The following is a 26,326-nucleotide window of genomic DNA, read 5'->3' as shown; positions in this document are numbered from 1 at the left end:
GGCATGGGCCTACCATGGTAACAGAGGCTATGAATTACTTGCATGGAGACAGTGATGCCGAGCCCTTTGCTCTGCAGCTGGGGGAATGTTTACTTAAACTAGTAGGCAGGAATGCATTTTCGAGGAGTGGAACAGATAATTCGAAGGTTGAAGTCAGTCTTGGCAGGCAGCAGGCTGAGCTAAGCGCCATGAGCCGCACAGGGAGTAAGGCAGAGGTCACGGGTACAGAGACAGCCTGGGCTGAGGCTTTCAGAGTCAGAAGCCAGGAAAAAGGCTCGATGGCAGAATTCAGGGCCTACTTCGCCAGAGCTGAAAAACGTGTAAAGTACACTACAAAAAAACGTTGGCATAGCACACTTAGAAACGGAATATTCAACCCATTCAGGGTGGATCTGAAAGAGGACATGTTAACGTTGGACGCAAATGTATTTGCGTCTTCATAACTGGCACAGGAGGGAAGTTACATGCACTTTAAGCTGGTACATGGAGACGGTGGGGTACACGGTAGGGAACATCACTTGACCATAAAATTTATATTTCCTCAAGTTGTAGTTTTTCCTTTTTCTTGACGGATTGAAGCAGGACCATGCATCCATTGTGATGCTAAGTACACTGCTACATTTCGAATTCATGAAGTGATTCCACACAGGGGAATTCTAGAAGGGATAACATCTGACAATGGCACTCACTTTGTTAATGCAATCTTCACACATCTTGTGACAATGTTAGGGATAAAACATAAACTATCCTCTGCTTATCATCCAAAAAGTAATGGCATTGGTGAGTGCCTAAATGGCCTGTTGAAAAGTAAGACCAGCAAGCTATGTGATACATTGTACCAGAAATGGTTGTATTGTCTACTATTGGCACTTTTTCCCCTTAGGAACACACCTAATTCTGATCATTACCTGCCACCCCATCAGATAGTGAGAGGGATATCTATGAACATACAAAATCCTGGCACTGGAAGTAATCTACAGGGAGAAAGCTTGGCGGAAATCTTAAATGATGAAATAAATGTTAACCTTTTTTAATTAATCAAGGTTGTAAAGTTAATTTCTAAACCGGTAATCCTGTCCCAGAATGCTTGTTTCCAGTCCAGGGAGGTCTTAGCCTGGCCGTTCGGCCTGGACTGTTCCCATGAGGCACATGGTCAAGATTGATTTGCATATGGCTGGGTCCAAACTGGGGTGGCATAGTGAGCAAAAGAACAACAAATTAAACCCAGATCTGTGACTGGGGTTGAGTGGTTGAAAAGTTACAGCACTCAGTCCATCATATTGTTGTGTTTGTTATGTTCGCCCTAAGTGGCCAAGGGTATGGCCAGACGCAGGTCCCTTGCTCATGTGCCACTGGATTCAAACTATTCTGACTGATGAGGGGTAATTCCCTGAAACTGGCCCTAGGATGCTTGTTTCCAGTCAGGGAGGACCTGGCCCTGCAGTTCGGGCTGGATTGTTCCCATGAGGAACAGGGTCAAGACTGATTTTAATATGGCTGGGTTCTAACTGGGATGGTATAGTGAGCAAAAGAACGATGGATTAAATCCAAATCTGTGACTGGTGGTGAGTGGTTGAAAAGTTTCAGCACTCCGTCCATCATCTCCTTGTGTTTGCTATTTTTGCCCTAAGTGGCCGGGGTATGCCCAGACTTGGGTCCCTTGCCCACTTTGCCACTGGATTCAAGCTAGACTGGTTGATGAGGGGTATTAATCCAAAGCCAGTCCCAGTATTCTTGTTTCTGGTCCAGGGCGGATTTGGGCTAGACTGATCCCATGAGGAAGAGGGTCAATACTGATTTGCATTTGGCTGGGTTCAAACTGGGGTGGCATAGTGAGCAAAAGAACAATGGATTAAACCCAGATCTGTGACTGGGGCTGACTGGTTTAAAAGTTTCAGCACTCGATCCATCATCTTGTTGTGTTTACCATCCTGACAACACCAGCTTTTCTCTCAACATCCTTGTTGACACACTAACTCCTCTCCACAACAAACAACTATTGGCAAAGCCTATAGGTTTCACCTATGTGAGCCCTATTGTCATTATCCATGTGTTTTGAGGCTGCTGTGCAACATGGCTCAAAGTAAATAAAAACAAAGTGCTATGGCATGGCCAGCTTTGCCCATAAAATAAGGCTTTTACTGGTTACTTTAAGCCACGTTGCACTGCACCGCGTGGCTGTGCAACATCTTTAAAAACATTAAAAAACACAAATAGTTCCGGAAGAGCTATTTGGCTTTGTTAACATTTCTTTTTGTGGCAGATGAGAGGGCCGGATGGGGCATTACAATAAGACAATATAAAAAAACAAGTCACATGAGGGAGGTGAGAGGGAGGAGGGAGTATCAAGAACGGACAGCCCGGAGGAGCCGTGAGAAACGAACACGAGGGAGGTGCAGGAAGTAACAACTGACAGAGGTAGTGAGGGAATAGAGGCACGAAGGAACACCAACAATAGTCAGTGGGAGGAGGGCGGGCAGTGGTGAGCGATAGAGGAGTAGAATGCGAACTGCGGAGATGTGCACTCTTCGAGAGTGCATGTCCAAAAATGAAAATAAAAGTACCTGAAGGACCCTGCAGCCAGTGGAAGGACACTGGCTACAGACAGGAAGCTTTACTAGGTCTATGTTCCAAGGTGGACACAATGCTGTAGGAAGCAGGAAGGAGCAGGAGTCGCTAACCAGTCAGATTCAAGGAAATGAGAGTGACGCGGAAACTAACCAATGGTAAGTAATAGTCGGGCTCTAAGCCCCTTTCAAGATTTTTTTGTGTACAAGAGATTTTGCAAGCCCAAAACAAGTGCTGTGCAGGCAAAACCTAAAAACGTCACACTAAACAATGCCTCCTACAGAAATATGTTCAATGCTACCAATTATCTAAAAGGAAAACGTGAAAATGCATGAATGCCCCATCAACCTTCAAGACTGCATGTATTATGCTGTATTGCTTTGGTGTTTATATAGCGCTTGACCTTCCCCTTTTGAGGCCTCAAATGTTTCCTAGATTGTCTTTCAAGTAGCTACTCCATATGTATTGTTTACATAGAGATTTGTATCCATGATGAGACCGAGTGCTTCTGATTTTATTGGATTCTTTGGTGCCCTTCTTCTTTGTGGTTGAAATGTAGAAGATTTTAGTTTAGACAATGTGGAAAAAGTTGGGTGCAGCGCATGGGCTTGAAGGCAGAGTGGAATTGGTGTGTAGGGTTTTACAGTGCATACGTATGAGTGTTGGAGATGATGTACGAACAGACACAATTGTGCCTGTAGGTACTTATGATCTTTGCCTAGAGATGTTATAAATAGAGGTTTCTGTTGGTGACATCTGTATGGACTACAGATTATTGCGCTATATTGGGATGTACAGTTGTAGGAAGTAAACAATAATTATCCATCAGTTTTGGTTTCACACAGCTAAACTACAGGGTTAAGCCTCTCGACCATCAAGAGCCATCTGGTTGCATTTGGATTGATGTGACTAGGTTTGACAGTACTCAGCTCTCCAGTAGCATTGCTGGTTCCCTGGGGTGTCTCATTCGAGTCCCTTTATGTGATCTCTCAACCTAATATTTTATATGATCTTCAGGGAGTTGTTATATTTTGGAGAAATAATCAGGTTTTTATTGTTTTTCAAAATTTTTGGTATTTAGTTTTTTGGGTATGATTTCGCCTAATATTTTTTCTCCTGCATAAGGCAGTTACAGCATTGTTTCTGGCTTGGTCAAAGATTTTGGGAGAAGCTTCAGCACTGCCGCACCAACGTCAGGGCCTCTCTTGCGTTCATCTGTGCAGCTGACGTTCGTGGTCGCATAAGAGCCAAGGACTAGGTTGGGTTAATCAAGGCAGATTTCTAGGGGCTCTTTGTGTCATGGGCTGAAATAGCCGAACAGGTCTGCTGAAGGCTCTGTGTCTTGAGAAGCAAAGTATTTGGGAGGTAACAGGGTGGAAAGAGTCTGCTAAATTAAAGACATCCCCTGTATGGAGTAAGAAGCAACACAGAACAGTACAACACAGCAAATGGCTCAACATGGCAATAGTACAAGTACCAGTTAGTCCTGGGTCTGAGCCAAGTTTTTACACACACAATATCTTGGAAACAATTATTAAACCTTTCAAGTTTGCTTTATTGACTTTTCTCCTGAGAAGTCAATCTACCTCGTTTTGGGCTTGGATTGTGTTTTTGGGATCAGTTCGGCAGAGACATACCAACATCATAGCATCTTACATGATACACCGTGCAGCTTAAACCCTCAATTTGCAAAGCCAGTTCTGACTACTACATCTACCATCATCCTATACACCATGAAAACATATGCACTCTCAATCTTGCTTTTTCCAACATTATAGGTACAAAATCTAGCTCTTGAGTCCACACCATTCCCTCATACCATGTGAAATCCCTGAATGGTACAGCTTCAAAGACTTGACCATCAACGATCTTGTAAAAATCCTGCAATCCCTCAAAGCAAGCTCCCAGGACAGCCATACATTGCCCCCCTTGTTCATCAACACATTCTCTTCCACTACTCTTGCAGCCTATGAAGAGATTGTCAAAACCTTTTCCTGCGATGGCAGATTCCCATCCTACTTTAAAATGGACAGCCCCACCCTCTGTAAGTTTCATGATAATCTGTTCAGACAATGGAACTGATCCAAAATATGATAGCCAACATTAACATAAAACTGAATAGTTTGGGTCACATTCCTCCAGCAGTGGCATCTCCTGATTGATTATCAGTACCATAGCACATACATCTTAACTCCCTGTGCCTTGTTTATAAATCAGTCTTTGAGAATAGGCCATATGATCTGGTTAATCATTGTAAACATCACTATTCTATACGTTGGCTGCGATCTAGTACATCTGGCACTCTAAGTGCCCTTGCCAACAAGAAAAAACACATCTAGGAGGGAATCTTTCTGGATGGCAGCAGCATCATTGCGCTATATACTTCTAAGAGAGTCAGAGATAGCAAGCATACTGAAATTTAGGAAGTCAGTGACAACATTTCTATTTTCCACACTAAAAGCAAATGTGTGATTATTCTTGTTAGTGTACACACAAAGAGAAGGGGCAAGGGGTACAACTCCTCAACCATCCTCCTTAACTATAAACCTAAATCACACAACAAATGGATGAAGAGTTAAGACTTAAAATGTTATCACCCTCTATGGGAACCCATATATGGTTAAAAAGTGCCCTGACCCACTAGTAGTGCCATGCTGCATCATAGGGCATGCTACAACACCCCCTGCATAGCCAATGATATGGGTGAATCAATGTTGTTCTTTGTAGTTACAAGCAAACATTTCAAGGGGTCCACTGTGCAAAAACGAATTAAAACTAGCTTAGGAGAGTACCTCTCTATTTTATTCTGGGCAGGGTTAAATTGTATCATGAGATGAGCTTGTGGTATTATTGCCCTGTCGTCTCTTATGTCGTCCAGGAATCGGAATACCAGCCTAGTGAGGTCCACATATCCCGGCATTGATGCCTATAAATGCACCTGCATAGTGGCACACAAGTGCACTGAGGCTCACACAAGCTCATACACTGTGGCTCAATTCCACCCTTCCATTCCTGTTCTGTCCTCACTAACTTTTTACTTCCCTAACCCTGCTACCTTTCTATGCAATGCAGATACTCAAGTGAAAATGAGTGGGATATAGGACACTTTCAAATTAAATGTTAGTGCAGGGATTAACAGAAAGTGTGGGATTGCAGTGTGGTGTATGTGGAAAGTGTTTTGGTGTCCAGTATGTGTATGGCATACGCGTAGCAGTACATTCTCAGGTGAAGGAGAAAAGTATGAGAATATATGGGGTCCACTGTAAATATGGAAAAGAAAAACTCTCCAGAGGGGAAGGCGGCTACAGATGGGAGGTGCAATCTTCCGTCATCTATGGTATATGCTCTATGAAGTCCTCCCCAGGGCAAGAGAGGAGCAAAAAGGTAACCCATATGGATGGAACAACCTATACAATGCAGAAACCCATAGAAATGGGTATTTTGTAACCAGCCATGGCATATGATCTCTGGGAGAAGCAGGGAGCAACAATAGGTTTGGGCAATATGCAGTCAACTATTGCCAAGAATCCGCAACCCCTGTCACAATCTTGTGTTACCTCTCAATTCCCTGGGGGTCTTCGATCCATCATGCTGATGGTCTCATCATACATTCAGTGGTGTGTAATGGGCTCTGTGACTTGTTTAAGTCTTTGAACCGCACTAGCGTTGCCTGAACAATGCACAAGACTGAGTACAGCAGACTGCTTGGCAAAAGTGCAGAACTCTGATGCAAAGATGTGCAAGCATCCACCACTATATTGAGAGGCTAGTACGAGAGCCCATAGAGGCAGTGGTTGAGTGCCGTAGGACTGCATAGTCAACCTTAGAGACTTTCTAGCCCAGCGAATTCATCCTGCACACATGGGAAGTGACGAGAGTAAAGCCAAAAGACCCATTTGGTTGCCAGCTGATTGTACACCTTATTGAATGAACATATGTCATATGTTGGTCAGTGTGCAAGCGTTATGCACCACTGATGCACCTGTCTCTTCCTTCTACTTAGAACCCCCCCCCCAATTGCAATACTGACAATGACTACCTGCACTCCCGTAGCATCAGGTGTCCGGCTGTACCAGGCAGCAAGGCATAGCAGTATTTTTCTCTCTCATCCAATACCCCTTCCTTTTTGGGACACTTGCTTGGACTCCTGTAACACTCCAGCCGTGCCAAGAGGTGTCCCAGGAGCTCAGCGGTATTCATTGCCCCTGCCAACAACTTGCTGTTCAGGTGAGTGGCCACATCACAACAACTATAATTCTTACTTTGAGAAGACCGCACAGGAGGAACAGGGTGCTGTCCATAGGAATTGGTATGATATAACCAGTCATGCGAATTGGTCTGAGGTGTCCACTCTGGAGCGGTAGAGGAGTACCTGGTATATAGAAGTCATAGTATATGTCTGAGGAGACCCCATAGGAAGGGCAGGAAATATCCCATAGGATTGGGTGTTTTACAAACTGCATGGTATATGTTTACGAAGTCCACTCTGAAAGCAGAGGGTGCAGTTTAGAAGAGTGTGTAAATTATAGGCAGCAATGGTATATGATCTAAATAGTCCCCCTCCCCAGAGTGTCAGGGCGCAACCCAATGGGCTGGGCTGAGTGGACTGGTTCATCTCTCCTCTTGCTGAGCCACTTACAGATGTCCTAATTCTCCCCTTAACAACCTATTTTGGGAGGGAGGCCAAAGGAGTGTTAAAGGGGAGATTCGAGATAAGGGGAGGGGGTTATTAATGGCTGATATTGTGCACATTAAAAATATATATATATAAATCTAAAAAAAAACATGAAGGCAGGAAATTAACCAAAGGTCTGCACCATTAAGAAGTCATGCAAAGTGGTGCAAACTAGCGTAATGTCTTGATTAAGTATTTGCTTTATAGCACAAAAGCTTTTTTGGACTGAATAGTAAGTAGCCTTTAAGTATCACAAATAGTGTTTTTGCAATGTTTTGTATCAAAGGGATATCCCCTGGGTAGCACTTGGTTTTTCTATTACTAACACCCATGGATTTTGATATTTTTCGATCCAAAGACTTGTCTACCCAAGGGACTGTTCCCATGAGACACAGGGTCAGACAGATTTGCATATGGCCATGTCTGAATTTGGGTGGCGGAGTGAGCTAAAGAATGATGATGTATTAAACCCATATCAGTTGACTGGGGGTGAGTGCTTGCAATGTTCAACACTCCGGCCATCATTCCCTTTGGTTTTGCTTTGTTCGCCCTAAGTTAGCAGGGTATGCCCAGATGTGGGTCCCTTGCTCACTTTGCCACTGGATTCAAGCTAGCCTGGCTGATGACGGCTGATTAGCCAGAAAGCGGTCCCAGGAAGCTTGTTTCCGGTCCAGGGAAGACATGGCTTGGCAATTCGCACTGGACTGTTCCCATGAGGCACAGGGTCAGACTGATTTGCATATGCAATGTTTGAACTGGGGTGGTGGAGCGAGCTAAAGAACGGTGATGGATTAAACCCAGATCAGTTGACTGGGAGTGAGTGCTTGCAATGTTCAACACTGTCCATCATCCCCTTTGGTTTTGTTCTACCAAAGTTGTTAGACAGGGCCCTGTAGCAAAATGAAGACCCCCTTGAGGCAGGCAATAATTTGGAGAAATATTTAATTTCTCATATACTTTTACACACTGCATGTGTGCTGCACTGTACAGCACACTTACAATGTGTGAATAGTTTTAAAGTTTGTCTAGGCTTAGTATTTTTTTTTACTGAAAGGGTACACACCCAGTATAAAACAATATATGCTAGACATTTTGCACACACCTTTGCACCATGTAGTTATTAGATATGGCTCTGATATGCACTCTAACCCCGGAGCAACGCAATGCAGCAACTTTGTTTTCAAGCCAATCAGGCAGGAGGGCCGAATGGACTTGTGTGTCACTCCCCTCGCTGAGCCACTTAAGGTTGTAGGGGGTTCACATCAGGCTTAATAGGGACTGGAGCTATAAATCCTCATCACTTCGTGAACAAAATATCTGAAGAAAGTATTTGTTTCCTCTAAACCTTCCCAGTAAAAAAGGTTGCCCTGTGGGATAACACCCTTGGAAAGGTCTATGTGGTGACATCTACAAGAAGGACCACGTAAGAGCTAACAGTACACACTGTCATGACATGCAGTTGTGCACAAGAGAAGCTTTCACAAGACTGTCAGGCAGCCCTATCAAGAGGCTGTGGACCAGAGAACCAGAACCAGCTCACAGCCACAAAGGGGTCATTTGAAAAGGTACATTATTTCATATATACCTCATGCAAGAACAATTAATGTATAATGTACACTACAAAGAAGCTACCTAGCGTTCTGTGAAAGACTATACAGTTATAGAACATGTCTCAGCATGAAGAGTCCTCTCACAGTGTAAAATGACATGGCCTTAGGGAGTACTACAACAGTGACTAGTCACTGCATGTGTCCTGACACACCGCAAAGCAGTGCAAAACAAAGTGGGCTATCCCCTGCTTATGTGACTAACACTCTATAGGTCTCGTGGCCAAAGACTATTGACATTTTTACCATGTCCATTTCTGTCTCTAAAACTTCATTAAAATTAGAAAACATCTAAAAGTGTATTTACCTACACGTAATATGAATGGTGTAACAGCACTTCACATTGTTGGACATGTTCCCTGTATGTCTGTCTTCCTACATTAGGAACAACATATTAAGTACCACACAATACCTTGATGTTGCATTCACAAAGATCCCTTCCATGCCATGACTTGATCGGAACATCATTTTATAGTAGGGCATATAGAGGCATCAGACAGGACACAAAAGTCACTCGTACATAAATACTGCTATATATAGGATAACAACCCCAAAAATCCAGTCTGTTGTGGTTTCACAGAATAAGGAAGATGAAATGCTAGAGTTTGGTGTGAGGATTAAAATGGTCGGAACAATATATCTATGGCAGTGGGAGATGACCATACAGCCATTAATGCCACCTCAAGGAATTAAGATGAACCTTGAGCCCTTAATTGCTATGGAAGTGCAGGTTAGAAACATGAACTCGTATCTAGCAGGCAAGAATGACATCTGGACAAACATAGGGGAGGCCTTCAGGAATATGTCTCTCTGTAGGCCCTATAACACACACTAGCTGACATTTATCTTGGGATGGCCACCTCTGTCAAGGGTTCCATTTAGATACTCTCTAACAGTGCGAACACGTCTCTATGGGCTCTGGGTGCCAAGATAAATGCGATCACAAGAGATATAAATGATTGTGAAATAGAATAATGTAATTACTGTCAAGGTAGACAAGTCCCATGGGTACATATCATTGACTCTCAACAGGATAGCTGAAATGTTGGAGGTAATACCCCCTGCATCTTCCCCACACCACCTGGTCAAAGGCGAGTAGTGACACAACTGTGTCCTTCTTTGATGTCATTATTGACTGTGGAGGAGCAGGTTATAGTAAAGGGGCAATCAGGTCCACGCTTCTATGTGCGGGGGCAAATAAAGTACTCAGTTCTGTAAAGAGAGATCACTTGCTAGAAAATGTGACAATATTTGATTATCATTACTTGTCTTATCATGTCTATGGACATGGGGATATGTTGTAGCAAGTGCCACTAACATCAAGGTGCAATAATACAGTGCGTTAATGTGTCAATGTTTCATTAAAACTCAGATGTAAATAAATTGTGCACAAATTCCTGTCTCCGCATCCACCCATCCTGTGAGTAAGCGTCAGTGTTGGGGCCTTTGTTACGAATCTTCTCCTGAGATTGCACATTGTTGATGGCGTATTCCTCAATGGGAATTGCATCATGGATAGCTAGATTGTCTGCAACATACAATATTCATATTACAGAAGATCTTTGGGGGCGGTAAAGCCACTTGCCGCCAGCCAGCTCTGGGCAGCGGCACCTGGATTTCATTATACTAAAACACAGTTCAGTGATGCTACAGGTTTTCCTGAGTGACGTGCTGTGGACTTTTGCTGGAGCTTTTGGATCTGCACAAGCAGGGGCGGCTTTAGGGTCATGGCGGCCCTGGGCAGGGAGCATAGGTAGGGGGCCCCTGAAGAGGGGGTCGGAGTGTGGCGGAGCCCCCTGGATCTCAGGAAGGTACCAGCGGGCCAGAAGTGGGTAGGGAAAAAAAGAAACCAATCATGAACCAGGAGGAACGCAGGCGCAGAGGCCAGTGAAGAGGGGGGGTCAGGGGGTCAGGGGGTTTGGAAGTGGAACAGAGCCGGAGGCCGCTAAATCCCTGCCAGGGGCCGCCACCCAAATATGTATCCATCCTCAGAGGATTATTATATTAACCCCTTCGATGCTGATGACGGCCGGGATCCGTCATGGCACACGGCGCTCGTGTGCTGATGACGGCTCCCGGCCGTCATGGCGCCTACCTGCGGGAGGAGGGCTGCAGCTCCACCCGTGTGTCCGCGATCTTTTTTTTTTTACCGCCGGAGGCAGGGGAAGACCTTCCCGTGCCACCCCCACCCGCCCCCTCCTACGTCACCGATGACGTCAGCGCGCGAGCCGCGCTGACGTCGGCACTTGTTTACTTTCTGTTTCCCCACCGGTGGCCGCTATTTCCAAGCTGCGCCTTGGTGGGGAAACCGGTACGTACAGCGATCTCGCTGCATCGAACTTTCTTTGCGAAGCACCGGGGGTCGTGCAGCAGGAATGCAGAATATTCCGATTTTTGAGTATTTCGATTGATTTCTGTTTCGGGGAGCGGCCCCTTGAGCAAGGGTCGCTCCCCCAGGGGGTGCATAATATTTTACTGTGCTTGCCCCCCTCGGGGGGGGGGGGCAGGAGATATATTTTAGATTTTTGTAGCCCACTGGACCACCAATGCAACATTGTTCGGGGAGTGGCCTCTTGGGCAAGGGTCACTCCCCTTGGGGGCATGTTTTTGGCTGTCTGCCCCGTGGGGGGGCTGATGAAGCCATGCGTTTTGTTTTTTGTAGCCCACTAGGCCACCAGGGAGGAGAGTGATCCCTCGAGCAAAGGTCACTCTCCATTTAGGCCCCACTAGATCACCAGGGATGTGTGTGGGGAGTGGCCCCTTGGGCAAGGGTCGCTCCCCAAGGGGGCATATAATTTTACAGTGTCTGCCCCCTGGGGGGGAGGGGCAGGACATATATTTATGTATTTTTGAGCCCCCTGGACCACCAATTTTACTCTGTATGGGGAGTGGCCCCTTGGGCAAGGATCACTCCCCTTGGGGGCATGCTTTTGGCTGTCTGCCCCCGTGGGGGGGCAGATCAAGCCATGCTTTATGTTTTTTGTAGCCCACTAGGCCACCAGGGATGGTTATAAGGAGAGTGTCCCCTTGGGCAAGGGTCACTTTCCATTTTGGCCCACTAGACCACCAGGGATGTGTGTGGGAAGTGGCCCCTTTGGGCAAGGCTCACTCCCCAAGGGGTGCAAATATGTCTATGGTGTCTGCCCCCTTATATTTTGTATTTTCCTGCCTGCCTGAACCACAGATTTTGCGTTCTATAGGGAGTGGCCCCTTGTGCAAGGGTCACTCTCCTTGGGGGCATGTTTCTGGCAGTCTGCCCCCTTGGGGTAGGCAGATCACGTCGGTATTTTTGTTTTTTGTAGGGCCCACTAGGCCACCAGGGATGTTTAGAAGGAAAGTGACCCCTAGGGCAAGGGTCAGTATCCATTTGGCCACTAGACCACCAGGGATGTGTATGGGGAGAGGCCCCTTGGGCAAGGGTTGCTCCCCAAAGGGTGCAATTTATTTTGGTACATTGAATGTTTGATAATGTATTGGCCCACTGGAGCACCAATGAAGCCATGTGTGGGGGGTGGCCTCAAGGGCAAGGGGTGAATATTTTATTTATACTCTTAGGCCCACTTACCCCTTAGCTTTTTTGGTGTATTGTGTGTTGACTGGTGCATTATTTGAATATGTGATTGTAATGTTTTTTCTTCTCCTTTTTATTGTAGTGTAAAGCTAGTGATTCCTGTTTGTGGTTTTGGCAGTGGTTGTTCTGCAGTTTTGCGTATTTGCATTTATTTGGTAAGAAAAACATTTTTGTAGGGTTTACTTCAAATGAGTATTATTGTTATGCATAAATGTCTTTTTTTGTAAGTGCTGTCATAATGGCTGTATTTCTGTTTGTGTTCTGAGCATGAAATTAATTGCGATGTTTTTTGCGTTGTTTTATGTGTAATTTGTTTTTTTACCTTTTTCTTTTTTAGTGGGATATTGTTGATCCTTTCCGTGTCTGTGCAGAGTAGGTGGTGCTGAGTCTAGCTGCTTCTGTCAAGTGAGTGGTATAGTGTTGGAGTATATAGGTCTGTGAGATAAAGCAACATTGTGTTTATTTCTTTTTTTTCAAAGGATTTGTTGTTCACGTGTTTGACAAATAATCTTTTTTAGTTAGCATTATGGCTAGCCGTAGAATGACTGCTCAGCAGGTGATTAGTTTGCTTCTTGAATCTTCCTCTGAGCTGGATTATGAGACTGACAGTGCGTCTGAGGGAGAGGATGATTCAGGCAGTGAGTTTTCTCTCCACATGGAATCATCGGATGATGAATCCACTCTCAGTGCGGACGAAGTGCCTGTTGTAGAGGAGGAGATTGATGTGCCGATGCAGCAAGAGACATCTGGCTTGCAGCCTGGTGCTGCAAGCATTCCCATTGGAAGTGCTGGACTCTGGGTTGATCCAAAAATGGTGCAGCCGGTGTTGTCTGACTTTACTGGTTATGCAGGGTGTAAAGTGGATTGTGAAAATTTCTTGCCTATACAGTTTTTTAAGTTGTTCATGGATGATGTCTTTTTGGCTGAGATTGTTGAGCATACTAATTTGTATGCGGAACAGTTTTTGAGGAAGAACAGTGCCAAATTTAGGCCCCACTCTAGAGCTACCCGTTGGACTCCCACAAATCTGGATGAGATGAATAGGTTTTTCGGTTTGACTTTTTTGATGGGCTTGATAAGGAAGCCTTCCCTGGCTTCATATTGGTCTTCCAGTCCCTTGATGGCAACGTCTATATTTCCTGCAGTTATGTCTCGTGATAGGTATTTACTTTTGCTTCGGATGCTGCATTTCGTTGACAATGATTTGGCGTTGCCAAGAGATCACCCTGACTATGACCGCCTTTTTAAGATTAGGCCTGTTATTGATCATTTTGTAGATCGATTTTCAGAGATCTATTCTCCAGGCAAAGAAATTTCTATTGATGAGTCTTTGGTCTTGTTCAAGGGTCGTTTACTTTTTAAGCAGTACATTCCTAGCAAGAGGGCACGTTATGGAATTAAGCTGTATATGTTGTCTGAGAGTAGGACAGGATATGTCTCCAATTTACGTGTGTACACTGGTAAGGATTCCACTATTGACCCCCCTGGTTGTCCGTCCACTTTTGGAGTGGCAGAGAAAATTGTCTGGGATCTTGCTAGAGGACTGTTTAACAGAGGCCACCATTTGTACCTTGATAACTTCTACACTGCTTTGCCATTGTTTAAGGAGTTGTTGAAAGTAGACACTTTTGCCTGTGGGACAATCCGCTCTAACCGTAAAGGTTATCCGAAAGAGCTTGTTTGTAAAAAGCTTCAGAGGGGACAGTGCAGTGCCTTGCGTAGTGATGAACTGCTAGCTGTAAAATTTGTCGACAGGAGGGATGTGTACATGCTGAGTACCATCCATGATGAAAGTACTACATCTATGCCTGTTTGGGGTGCTGTTGCTGAAGTGCGTAAACCTGTGTGCATTGTAGACTACAATAAGCACATGGGTGGTGTTGACAGAGTTGATCAGAGGTTGGAACCTAACACTGCTATTCGTAAGTCTTATATTTGGTATAAGAAGTTGGCCATCCATCTGTTCAATTTAGCAACTTTTAATGCTTTTGTTGTGTTCAAGGAGTGTTCTCCTGCGTCAAAGTCGACTTTTGTTCAGTTTCAGGAGTCTGTGATAGGCAGCCTTGTTGTTGTGGAACAGGCACATGTTCCTAGAGTCGGAGTGGTGGAGGAAGTGGCTAGATTGCGAGATCGCCACTTTGCTGATTACATTCCTGCCACGCCCAGAAAAAACAATCCCTGTAAGAGATGTAAAGTCTGCTATCGAAGAGATGTGCGGAAGGATACTCGTATGCACTGTGCTGATTGTCCTTCTAATCCTGGGCTTTGTATGCCCAGATGTTTCAAAATGTATCACACTCAAAAGAAATTTTGGGAGCTACCGTGAGTCTAATGGTGTACTGCCTGGTCTGTAATGTTTTTTATTGGTTATTCAGTTGCATCTGTGGCATTAGTATTTTGTTTTTTAGTTAACGCTGTTTGTAGTTGTAGTTTTATATCTAGTTCCAAATGGTTTGTAACTTCTTTCTTTGTTTTTAAAAAAAAATTATTTGGCGGTGTGCATGGATTGGTGTTTGGTTGGCGGCGTGCATGGACTGGTGTTTGGCTGGCGGCCTGCATGGACTGGCACTTGACTGGTGGTGTGTCTGGACTGGTTCTTGGCTGGCAGTGTGTGTGGATGGGCGCTTGGCTGGCGATGTGCGTGGGCTGGTGCTTGGCAGGCGGTGTGTGTGGGCTGGTGCTTGGCAGGCGGTGTGCGTGGACTGGTGCTTGGCAGGCGGTGTGCGTGGACTGGTGCTTGGCAGGCGGTGTGTGTGGTCTGGTGCTTGGCAGGCGGTGTGCGTGGACTGGTGCTTGGCTGGCGGTGTGTGTGGAGTGGTGCTTGGCTGGCAGTGTGTGTGGAGTGGCGTTTGGCTTGTGGTGTGCGTGGAGTGGTACTTGGCTGTCTGTGCATGGAGTGGTGCTTGGCTGGAGGTGTGTGTGGAGTGGTGCTTGCCTGGTGGTGTGCGTGGAGTGGCGCTTGGCTGTCTGTGCATGGAGTGGTGCTTGGCTGGCGGTGTGTGTGGAGTGGTGCTTGGCTGGTGGTGTGCGTGGAGTGGTACTTGGCTGTCTGTGCATGGAGTGGTGCTTGGCTGGAGGTGTGTGTGGAGTGGTGCTTGGCTGGTGGTGTGCGTGGAGTGGGGCTTGGCTGTCTGTGCATGGAGTGGTGCTTGGCTGGCGGTGTGTGTGGAGTGGTGCTTGGCTGGCGGTGTGTGTGGAGTGGTGGTGTGCATGGAGTGGTGCTTGGCTGGTGGTGTGTGTGGAGTGGCGCTTTGCTTGCAGTGTGCGTGGAGTGTTGCTTGGCTGGTGGTGTGTGTGGAGTGGTACTTGGCTGGTGGTGTGCGTGGAGTGGCGCTTGGCTGGTGGTGTGCGTGGAGTGGCGCTTGGCTGGTGGTGTGCGTGGAGTGGCGCTTGGCTGGTGGTGTGTGTGGAGTGGCGCTTGGCTGGTGGTGTGTGTGGAGTGGCGCTTGGCTGGTGGTGTGTGTGGAGTGGTGCTTGGCTGGTGGTGTGTGTGGAGTGGTACTTGGCTGTCTGTGCATGGAGTGGTGCTTGGCTGGCGGTGTGTGTGGAGTGGTACTTGGCTGGCGGTGTGTGTGGAGTGGTACTTGGCTGTCGGTGCGCGCTGAGTGGTGTTTGGCTGGCGGTGTGCATGGTCTGGTGCTTGGATGGTGGTATGGGTGGACTGGCGCTCGGCTAGCGGTGTGCGAGTAGTTACTTTTTGTTGGTCACTACACACACTGCTAGGTGAGTGACACTCCACGCAGTCCATCATTTTGTGTTGTTGCAATGTCAGAAATTTGGGCGTGTGAAAGTGATGGGCCCTTGAATGGCGCTGTCTGCTGGTGTGAGTATCGAAATGTGATGGGTCCGCGGCTGGCGGTGTGAATGTTTTGTATGTGTCACACGTATGAAAGGTGTATGAATGGCCTGTAAAGAGGTTGGTGCCTTGACGTGGCTTTACAGCTCACGAGCTGTGAGTCAGTGGTTCAGTTTATCATACTTTCAATTATACGCAGTGTATTTCATTTTTTTGAAATTACTTGCGAATACAATTGTATGTACTGAATCATCACTCACCCTCGTGCCAAATCCAACCAGAATGTGTGTGTGCTTGCGGATTAGATGGCTGTGCAGTAATGTTTGTCTTTTATCTCTTTCTGAAGTAGGATGTACCTTGTCCCTTATTGTGATTGTTGTAATGTGTTGCTGTTCTTTCTGGATGGTGTCAATGGTCTGGTTTGTATCAGGTATGAAAGGCGCGTGAATGGCCTGTAAAACGGTTGGTGCCTTGTCGTGGCTTTACAGCTCACGAGTTGCGAGTCACTGGTTCGGTTTTTATGCATTTATTTATTGACAGAGCATTTCATTTTTCGAAAGTTCTTGTTAGTAAAATTTTATGTACTGAACCATCACTCGCCCTCGTGCCAAATCCAACCTGTATGTGTGTGTCTTTGAGGAATAGTTAGCCGTGCCTTGAATGTTTCACTTTTGAGTAACTCTGTTACGGTGTACATTATAGCTATAAATAACTTACTAAATTTAGTTATTATTGTTAAACCATGAAAGTATATGGTCATGTCTTTCTGGTGAATTCTATTGATTTTTATACAGAATCTCCTGCAAACTTGAAATTGTCTGTCACAATTTCCTTGAATCACACGCTCTCAAATTGAAAACTTAATTCTCCACCGTACAATTTGAACCGTTTCCTGTTGCAGCCACTATGCCTACCCACGCAAGTGAGGTACCATTTTTATCGGGAGACCTGGGGGAACGCTGGGTGGGAGGAAATTTGTGTGAGCCCAGTGACGCCACGCTTTCCCACACAAAAAAAGTGTGTCAAAACTGACTTTTTCTGCAAAAATTGAGGTTTGCAAGGGATTCTGGGTAAAGGAACGTTGGAGGATCCACGCAAGCCATACCTCCTTGGAAGCCCCCGGGTGTCTACTTTTCAGAAATGTGTGGGTTTGGTTGGTTTCCCTACATGGCCGTCTCGCACGGGGCCAAAAACCCAGGTAACCCCTCTTTCAAAAGCTGGTGGGATTGACATTCAATACCACCAGCTTTTGCAAGAGGTGTTACCTGGGTAGGAAAACATTGGGGGACCTACTTTTCAGAACTGTTTGGGTTTTGTACTTTCTAAAGAAAACCACCGAGCCCCGGGCCAAAAACGCAGGTGCCCCCCCCCCCAAAATCAAGGTTGTTTTGCAATTTGGTATTGTAAATTCACCACCGTACAATTTGAACCGTTTCCTTTCGCAGCCACTATGCCTATCCACGCAAGTGAGGTACCATTTTTATCGGGAGACCTGGGGGAACGCTGGGTCGGAGGAAATTTGTTGATCCACGCAGATTCCGGAACTTTCCACCACCGAAATGTGAGGAAAATGCGTTTTTTTTCTCCAATTCCTTAGCTCTGCAAGGGATTCTGGGTAAGAGAACCTGGGGGTAGGCAGTCGAGTGACCCCATCCTGAATTCCCCTGGGTGTCTACTTTTCAAAAATATATAGGTTTGCTAGCTTTCCCTAGGTGCCGGCAGAGCTAGGGTTCAAAAACAAAAGGTAGTCTCTTTGCCCAAAAAGGGCACAATTTCACTGAAAAATTGAGTTGTGACCACGTTGCGTTTTGCGCTGTTTCCTGTCGCAGCCAGTATGCCTACCCACGCAAGTGAGATACCATTTTTCTCGGGAGACCTGGGGGAACACTGGGTGGGTGGAAATTTGTTGATCCACGCAGATTCCGGAACTTTCCACCACAGAAATGTGAGGAAAATGCGTTTTTTTTTTTATCCAATTTCTTAGCTTTGCAAGGGATTCTGTGTAAGAGAACCTGGGGGTAGGCAGTCGAGTGACCCCATCCTGTATTCCCCTGGGTGTCTACTTTTCAAAAATATATAGGTTTGCTAGGTTTCCCTAGGTGCCGGCAGAGCTAGGGTTCAAAAACAAAAGGTAGTCTCTTTGCCCAAAGAGGGCACAATTTCACTGAAAAATTGAGTTGTGACCACGTTGCGTTTTGCGCTGTTTCCCGTCGCAGCCAGTATGCCTACCCACGCAAGTGAGATACCATTTTTCTCGGGAGACCTGGGGGAACGCTGGGTGGGTGGAAATTTGTTGATCCGCGCAGATTCCGGAACTTTCCACCACAGAAATGTGAGGAAAAATGCATTTTTTTTCAAATTTCTTAGCTTTGCAAGGGATTCTGGGTAAGAGAACCTGGGGGTAGGCAGTCGAGTGACCCCATCCTGAATTCCCCTGGGTGTCTACTTTTCAAAAATATATAGGTTTGCTAGGTTTCCCTAGGTGCCGGCAGAGCTAGGGTTCAAAAACAAAAGGTAGTCTCTTTGCCCAAAGAGGGCACAATTTCACTGAAAAATTGAGTTGTGACCACGTTGCGTTTTGCGCTGTTTCCTGTCGCAGCCAGTATGCCTACCCACGCAAGTGAGATACCATTTTTCTCGGGAGACCTGGGGGAACGCTGGGTGGGTGGAAATTTGTTGATCCGCGCAGATTCCGGAACTTTCCACCACAGAAATGTGAGGAAAATGCATTTTTTTTCAAATTTCTTAGCTTTGCAAGGGATTCTGGGTAAGAGAACCTGGGGGTAGGTAGTCGATTGACCCCATCCTGAATTCCCCTGGGTGTCTACTTTTCAAAAATATATAGGTTTGCTAGGTTTCCCTAGGTGCCGGCAGAGCTAGGGTTCAAAAACAAAAGGTAGTCTCTTTGCCCAAAGAGGGCACAATTTCACTGAAAAATTGAGTTGTGACCACGTTGCGTTTTGCGCTGTTTCCTGTCGCAGCCAGTATGCCTACCCACGCAAGTGAGATACCATTTTTCTCGGGAGACCTGGGGGAACGCTGGGTGTGTGGAAATTTGTTGATCCACGCAGATTCCGGAACTTTCCACCACAGAAATGTGAGGAAAATGCGTTTTTTTTCCAATTTCTTAGCTTTGCAAGGGATGCTGGGTAAGAGAACCTGGGGGTAGGCAGTCGAGTGACCCCATCCTGAATTCCCCTGGGTGTCTACTTTTCAAAAATATATAGGTTTGCTAGGTTTCCTTAGGTGCCGGCAGAGCTAGGGTTCAAAAACAAAAGGTAGTCTCTTTGCCCAAAAAGGGCACAATTTCACTGAAAAATTGAGTTGTGACCACGTTGCGTTTTGCGCTGTTTCCTGTCGCAGCCAGTATGCCTACCCACGCAAGTGAGATACCATTTTTCTCGGGAGACCTAGGGGAACGCTGGGTGGGTGGAAATTTGTTGATCCACGCAGATTCCGGAACTTTCCACCACAGAAATGTGAGGAAAATGCGTTTTTTTTCTCCAATTTCTTAGCTTTGCAAGGGATTCTGGGTAAGAGAACCTGGGGGTAGGCAGTCGAGTCACCCCATCCTGTATTCCCCTGGGTGTCTACTTTTTAAAAATATATAGGTTTGCTAGGTTTCCCTAGGTGCCGGCAGAGCTAGGGTTCAAAAACAAAAGGTAGTCTCTTTGCCCAAAAAGGGCACAATTTCACTGCAAAATTGAGTTGTGACCACGTTGCGTTTTGCGCTGTTTCCTGTCGCAGGCACTAGGCAGACCCAGGCAAGTGAGGTAGCATTTTTTTCAGGAGACCTGGGGGAACGCTGGGTGGGTGGAAATTTGTTGATCCACACAGATTCCAGAACTTTCCACCACAGAAATGTGAGGAAAATGTGTTTTTTTTTCAAATTTCTCAACTTTACAAGGGATTCTGGGTAACAGAACCTGGGGGTAGGCAGTCGAGTCACCCCATCCTGAATTCCCCTGGATGTCTAGTTTTCAAAAATGTATAGGTTTGCTAGGTTTCACTAGATGCTGGCAGAGCTAGGGTTCAAAAACCAAAAGGTAGTCTCTTGGCCCAAAAAGGGCACAATTTCACTGAAAAATTGAGTTGTGACCACGTTGCGTTTTGCACTGTTTCCTGTCGCAGCCACTATGCCTACCCACGCAAGTGAGATACCATTTTTCTCAGGAGACCTGGGGGAACGGTGGGTGGGTGGAAATTTGTTGATCCACGCAGATTCCAAAACTTTCCACCACAGAAATGTGAGGAAAATTTGGTTTTTTTGTCAAATTCTTTGCTTTGCAAGGGATTCTGGGTAACAAAACCTGAGGGTAGGCAGACGAGTCACCCCATCCTGTATTCCCCTGGGTGTCTACTTTTCAAAAATATATAGGTTTGCTAGGTTTCCCTAGGTGCTGGCAGAGCTAGGGCTCAAAAACAAAAGGTAGTCTTTTCCTCCAAAATGGGCAAGATTTCACTGGGAAATTGAGGTGCGTCCACGTTGCATTTTGCGCTGTTTCGTGTCGCAGCCACTATGCCTACCCACGCAAGTGAGGTACCATTTTTCTCGGAAGACCTGGGGGAACGCTGGGTGAGTAGAAATTTGTTGATCCACGCAGAATCCAAAACTTTCCACCACAGAAATGTGAGGAAAATGTGTTTTATTTGTCAAATTCTTAGCTTTGCAAGGGATTCTGGGTAACAAAACCTGAGGGTAGGCAGAGGAGTCACCCCATCCTGAATTTACCAGGGTGTCTACTTTTCAAAAATGTATAGGTTTGCTAGGTTTCCTTAGGTGCTGGCAGAGCTAGGGCGCAAAAACAAAAGGTAGTCTTTTTGTCCAAAAAGTGCAAAATTTTACTGGGAAATTGAGGTGCGACCATGTTGTTTATTGCGCTGTTTCATGTCGCAGCCACTATGCCTACCCACGCAAGTGAGGTACCATTTTTTTCAGGAGACCTGGGGGAACGCTGGGTGGGTGGAAATTTGTTGATCCACGCAGATTCCGGAACTTTCCACCACAGAAATGTGAGGAAAATGCGTTTTTTTTCCAATTTCTTAGATTTGCAAGGGATTCTGGGTAAGAGAACCTGGGGGTAGGCAGTCGAGTGACCCCATCCTGAATTCCCCTGGGTGTCTACTTTTAAAAAATGTATAGGTTTGCTAGGTTTCCCTAGGTGCTGGCAGAGCTAGGGCTCAAAAACAAAAGGTAGTCTCTTTGTCCAAACAGCGCAAGATTTCAATGGGAAATTGAAGTGCAACCACGTTGCGTTTTGCGCTGTTTCGTGTCACAGCCACTATGCCTATCCACGCAAGTGAGGTACCATTGTTTACGGGAGACCTGGGGGAACACTGGGTGGGTGGAAATTTGTTGATCCAAGCAGATTCCAGAACTTTCCTCCACAGAAATGTGAGGAAAATGTGTTTTTTTTCTCAAATTCTTAGGTTTGCAAGGGATTCTGGGTAACAAGACCTGGTGGTAGGCAGTCGAGTCACCCCATCCTGAATTCCCCTGGGTATCTACTTTTCAAAAATGTATAGGTTTGCTAGGTTTCCCTAGGTGCCGGCAGAGCTAGGGTGCAAAAACTACAGGTAGGCACTTTGCTAAAAAAGGGTCAATTTGTAACTGCAAAATTTAGGTGTCACCACGTTGCATTTTGCGCCGTTTACTGTCGCAGGCACAAGGCCGACCCACACAAGTGAGGTACCGTTTTTATCGGGAGACTTGGGGTAATTCAGATTTGTAAATCAACTGTTATTACCAATTGAGCTTTTGCGCATTTCTCCCTTTCAATGAAAGACATTGTGTAAAAAAAAAAAAAATTTGAAAAATGACCAATAATTCTCATGCTAGTATGAGTATTCCCAATTTTGAAAATTAGCAATTATATACTGTTTCTGAACTCTATATCTTGTACACAATTCAGAAATACATAGGTGTCTTTCATACAGATTTTTCCATGTATACATTTTCAAAGACAAAGTGCTCTATACCCAGTAAATGAAAAAATACCATTGCAAGTTGCTGCTCAGTTTTTGGATCTGGGTTCGTCGGGTTCTTGGTGAAACTACAAGTCCTATATATCCCCACAACCAGGAAGGTCTAACGGATGTAACGGTATATTGCTTTCCAAGAGCTGTCAAAATTAAAAAAAGTTATAGGTGAAAACGTGGAGACAAAAGGCTGTTTTTTTCAACAATTTTTCAATTATTCCAATATTTAACTGTTAGTTTCTATAAAGAAACCTTCATGGATTTAGACAAATGACCCCTTTCTGAATTCAGAATTCTGTCTACTTTTTGAAAATGTACAGCTTTCTAGGATCCATTATTGCTTTCAAACTCATTTCTACCATTAACTGGAAGGAGGTGGAAAGCTCTAAAAATGGCAAAAATAGGCTATGTCCCAGAAAAATGCCAAAACTGTGTGAAAAATGTCGGTTCTCTGACAAAAGACTGTCATTTCCTAAAAGCTGAGAAAATGGAGATTTCAGCCCCACAAACCCTTTTTTGATAACATTTTCAGAGAAAAACCCAGAGGCTTTCATTTGCAGCCCGTTTTTCCCATTTTTCTGAAAAAAACAAAAAAATCACTATATTTTGGTTAATTTCTGGGACCCCTCCAAGGTAATCCACAAACCCTGGGCGCCTTTAGAATCCACATGATGTTGGAAGAAAAGGACGCAAATTTGGCGTGGATACCTTATGTGGTCAAAAAGTTACAAGGGCCTAAGCGCGCACTACCCCAAATCGCCAAAAAAGGGCTTAGCACAGGAGGGGAAAAGGCCTAGCAGCGAAGGGGTTAAGGATATATATTGGCGTGGTGGCCCCTGGGGTTTGGTGGCCCTGTGCAGGTGCACACCTTGCACATGCCTAAGGCCACCCCTGGCACAAGGTGTCATCAACCATTATCTGAAGGCATGACCCTAATCAGCTGCGGTATGGGGATGAGTGCAGGTTGATCTATCATCTACTCATCGGTTTTGATGGGAATGAGTGTCACATACATATCTCCTAGTAGTCCTCGTCCCTACACTCTATGCTCAGTACCGAGTCAGATTATACATCAAATAGGTGTACCACATTAAATAAAAAACAGACTTATATTGCCCATGGGAGAAGGGACTACCCTTGGGGGGTGCAATGATCTATCAGTGATAGTACATATCCAAAACTCCTCCCATGGACAGCAGGGATCAACCTATAGAAATGGGTATTATAAAACCATCTAGGAAAATGCCCTTCAGTACAGAGGAAGTAAGACACTCAGAGCATCCTCCTAACAGGTGGTTTTAGATACAAAAGGTACCACAGCCTGACAAGGGAAGTGTGTATTACCTGTTTCACTTTCTTGTGTAGTGAACTATATTTTTTCTGAAAACCTATTCCAGTGGGTAGTTTGCTTTAAAAAGGACATGGACCCCCTTGCCGACATTAAGGTGGCATGCTTCATCATTAAGCTGGCATCACTATATATACTGAGACATTCCTGGTATTCACGATGGCATCATTGTGTCATTCAATGGCACTGACATGGCATCATAAGCACTTTTATCAAGGGGAATTCAGGGACCTTGAAGCGCTACTCAAATGGCTATTCTACAAATTAATAAATTCCATAATTGTGAAGCACATTCAACTTAAAAAAATAAACAGATAATTATTACATTTCAAACCATAAATGTTTATTAAAGGTTAAGGGATTACAGAAGGAAAAATCATAAGATAAGCATTGATTAATCAAATATGAATGCATCAAACTCTTATGCAGTTCAAATGAAGTAAAAATCATATAAGTAAAAGAGTACAAACCAATATAAGGTTGCCACCGAAGCCTTATCTTTGTCAGAAGCATTATGCTCATTTTTTGACTCTAATCTACATTGCACTAGCTTAAATCAAACAATTCTAACATTTGAGGGACCTAAACACAGTTCCATCAAACGATCCAATCAGTTTGAAACAACGTTATACAATTATGCTTGTTATTGTCTTATGATCTTCCACAATAATGTGCCTCCCTGTGTCCTTCAAACCTTCATATCTGCAACAAAATGGGGTACATGGGACCAGCCTGTACTTCACAGGCATCCTCGCTTATGTACAAGTAATTCTCCTCTAAAATTTACATTTGAGTTCCATGTGTTAATGTTGACTAGTGCAAAACACTTAGGGCCTAATTTATGAAGGACTTGCGCCGCCGTTGCATCACTTTTCAGTGACGCTGTGGCGGCGTACTCACTGCGCCACACTGCGCATTATTTACAAAGTGACAAATCTAGGCAGATGCATCACTTTGTAAAGCCCTGCGCTACATTATACCTGCTTAAGGTATAATGTATGCAGGGTGGGCATTCCCCCATAAAAAATCCCAGTAGAAGTGGCGGAGTAAAATTTATGAGATTTCACTACGCCACTTCTACGACTTGACTGCTTCAAATCCTTACACCTGCTTCAAGCAGGCGTAAGGAGGGACGCAGGGCCGTTTACATGCCACTCGCCCCATGTGTAATGACACATTGTTGGCATTGCGTCAGGTTACAGACAAACTCCAGCAATGCATCATTACTGCGCCAACAGATACGTCAGGATTCCTGACATATTCATTTAATCCTTGCGACATGGAGCACCGTAGTGTAAATACGGTGCATCCATGGTGTGGCAAAGATGGCACTATGAAAAGTGTTGCGTTACTGTTTACCCCCAGCGATGCGACACTTTTCATAAAGGAGGCACTTAATATAAAAAAAAACTTTCACCTTTATAGTGATTGTTGCAGTGTAGCTGGGCGTTTTGATGAAGAGCTACTCTACTGGCAAAGTGCTGAAATTCACTAGAAATAGGGATAGTGTCATAAGGGTAATGTGCCAGACACTGCACAAAAAGCATTTAGATTTCAGGTGGACCTATTGGCTTTACCAGTGCTCGTTTACAAATGTAAGAAAAGGTGAGGGCAAACAACTTCAATGGAAATTCGATTATTTTTCACAATTACAAATATATAATCTTCAGAAGGAAGTACAAAGGACAAATGCAGTTCCAATATAACGACCAACTGACAAGAGGCATGAAAGACAGTATATACCCTTTCGAGTTTGTGTTTACTTCCTATATATGACTAAACAACAGCAATGTGCCAATTCCTAAAATTGCACATTATTGATTGAATCCAGTTTACGAAGTTGAATACAAATGTGAACACCTCCTGCGTTTCCTCATCTACACATTTTGCTTTCCAGCTGGCTATTCCAGTTATAAAGTAGGTATCTTTATACGGGGTGAAATGTGGCAATCCCCGAGTTCCTTTATTGCATGAACCCGCACAAAACATATTTTCCGTGATAAAGTTGCCGGTGTTCGGATCCCGAAACTCACAACACTTGTCACGCCGGAAAGGCAGCAGCGTCTGTTCAGCAAAGGCCATTTCAGGAATACAGGCTGGCGTGGCACGCGGATTGAAGACAATAGCTTCCACCAGCTTAACAATGGCTATGTCGTAATCAAAAGTGTTGTTATTAAATTTACTGTGCAGAATGAAAATGTCCACCTCATGTGTTGAAACAGGACTGCTTGCCTTGAGATCTGTCCCTACCGGAAAAGGAAATACACAATTAACCACCTTCAATGACACACAACACATCACATATGGCCCTTGTTACTTTTAGAAACATCACACTAGATGTAGGCAACTCACATTTTGCTCTAAAAATGTAATATCGTGGTTTTATTTTTTGCAGTAATTTTTTTTTTGTGAGAAAAATTAAACTGTTGTGTCTACCCATATTTCGCCAGTTTCTTGACTGGGATCTCTAGGCCTCCGCCAATCGATTACAGTGTACTAGCATGTAGCTTCTCCGTCTTGCCTGCTATTGGGTGAACAGACAGTGCAAGGGTAATGTTGTACATTCATACTTTTCTTCTTAGCTTCCTTAGTCCTTTCTCTGTGTTTCTATCTTCTTACCTAGCTGTATTCTATCTGGAGTGTTGGGATTCTAACCCTGGCAGTTGGTCTGGTCAGCTGTGGGGTATTACTGCTCTGTGTCTTAACTTATTCTTAGTAACTTAATAAATACAACCTAACTACTAGAAGACGGGTCCTGCTGCCTACTTAATTCCATTTACAA

At 44.9% G+C, this 26,326-nt stretch overlaps 1 protein-coding gene across 2 annotated transcripts in view; it reads right to left on the bottom strand.

Moving 5' to 3' along the window:
• Positions 1-23,862: 23,862 nt before the first annotated feature.
• Positions 23,863-26,326, bottom strand: part of LOC147697737 (coagulation factor X-like) — an 824,358-nt gene continuing 821,894 nt past the window's right edge. The window contains exon 9 of one of the 2 annotated variants that reach the window (XM_086934412.1): positions 23,863-25,784. In XM_086934412.1, coding sequence (XP_086790538.1) covers positions 25,321-25,784 — 464 coding nt within the window. In that variant the 3' untranslated portion in view covers positions 23,863-25,320. Of the gene's footprint in view, positions 25,791-26,326 lie in introns of both variants that reach the window. The other variant, XM_086934411.1, reaches the window with a different exon arrangement.

The sequence above is a fragment of the Lissotriton vulgaris genome, chromosome 8, assembly GCF_964263255.1.
Source record: "Lissotriton vulgaris chromosome 8, aLisVul1.2, whole genome shotgun sequence".
In the NCBI taxonomy this organism is placed as follows: Eukaryota; Metazoa; Chordata; class Amphibia; order Caudata; family Salamandridae; genus Lissotriton; species Lissotriton vulgaris.
This window is presented reverse-complemented; position numbering and strand designations above follow the sequence as displayed.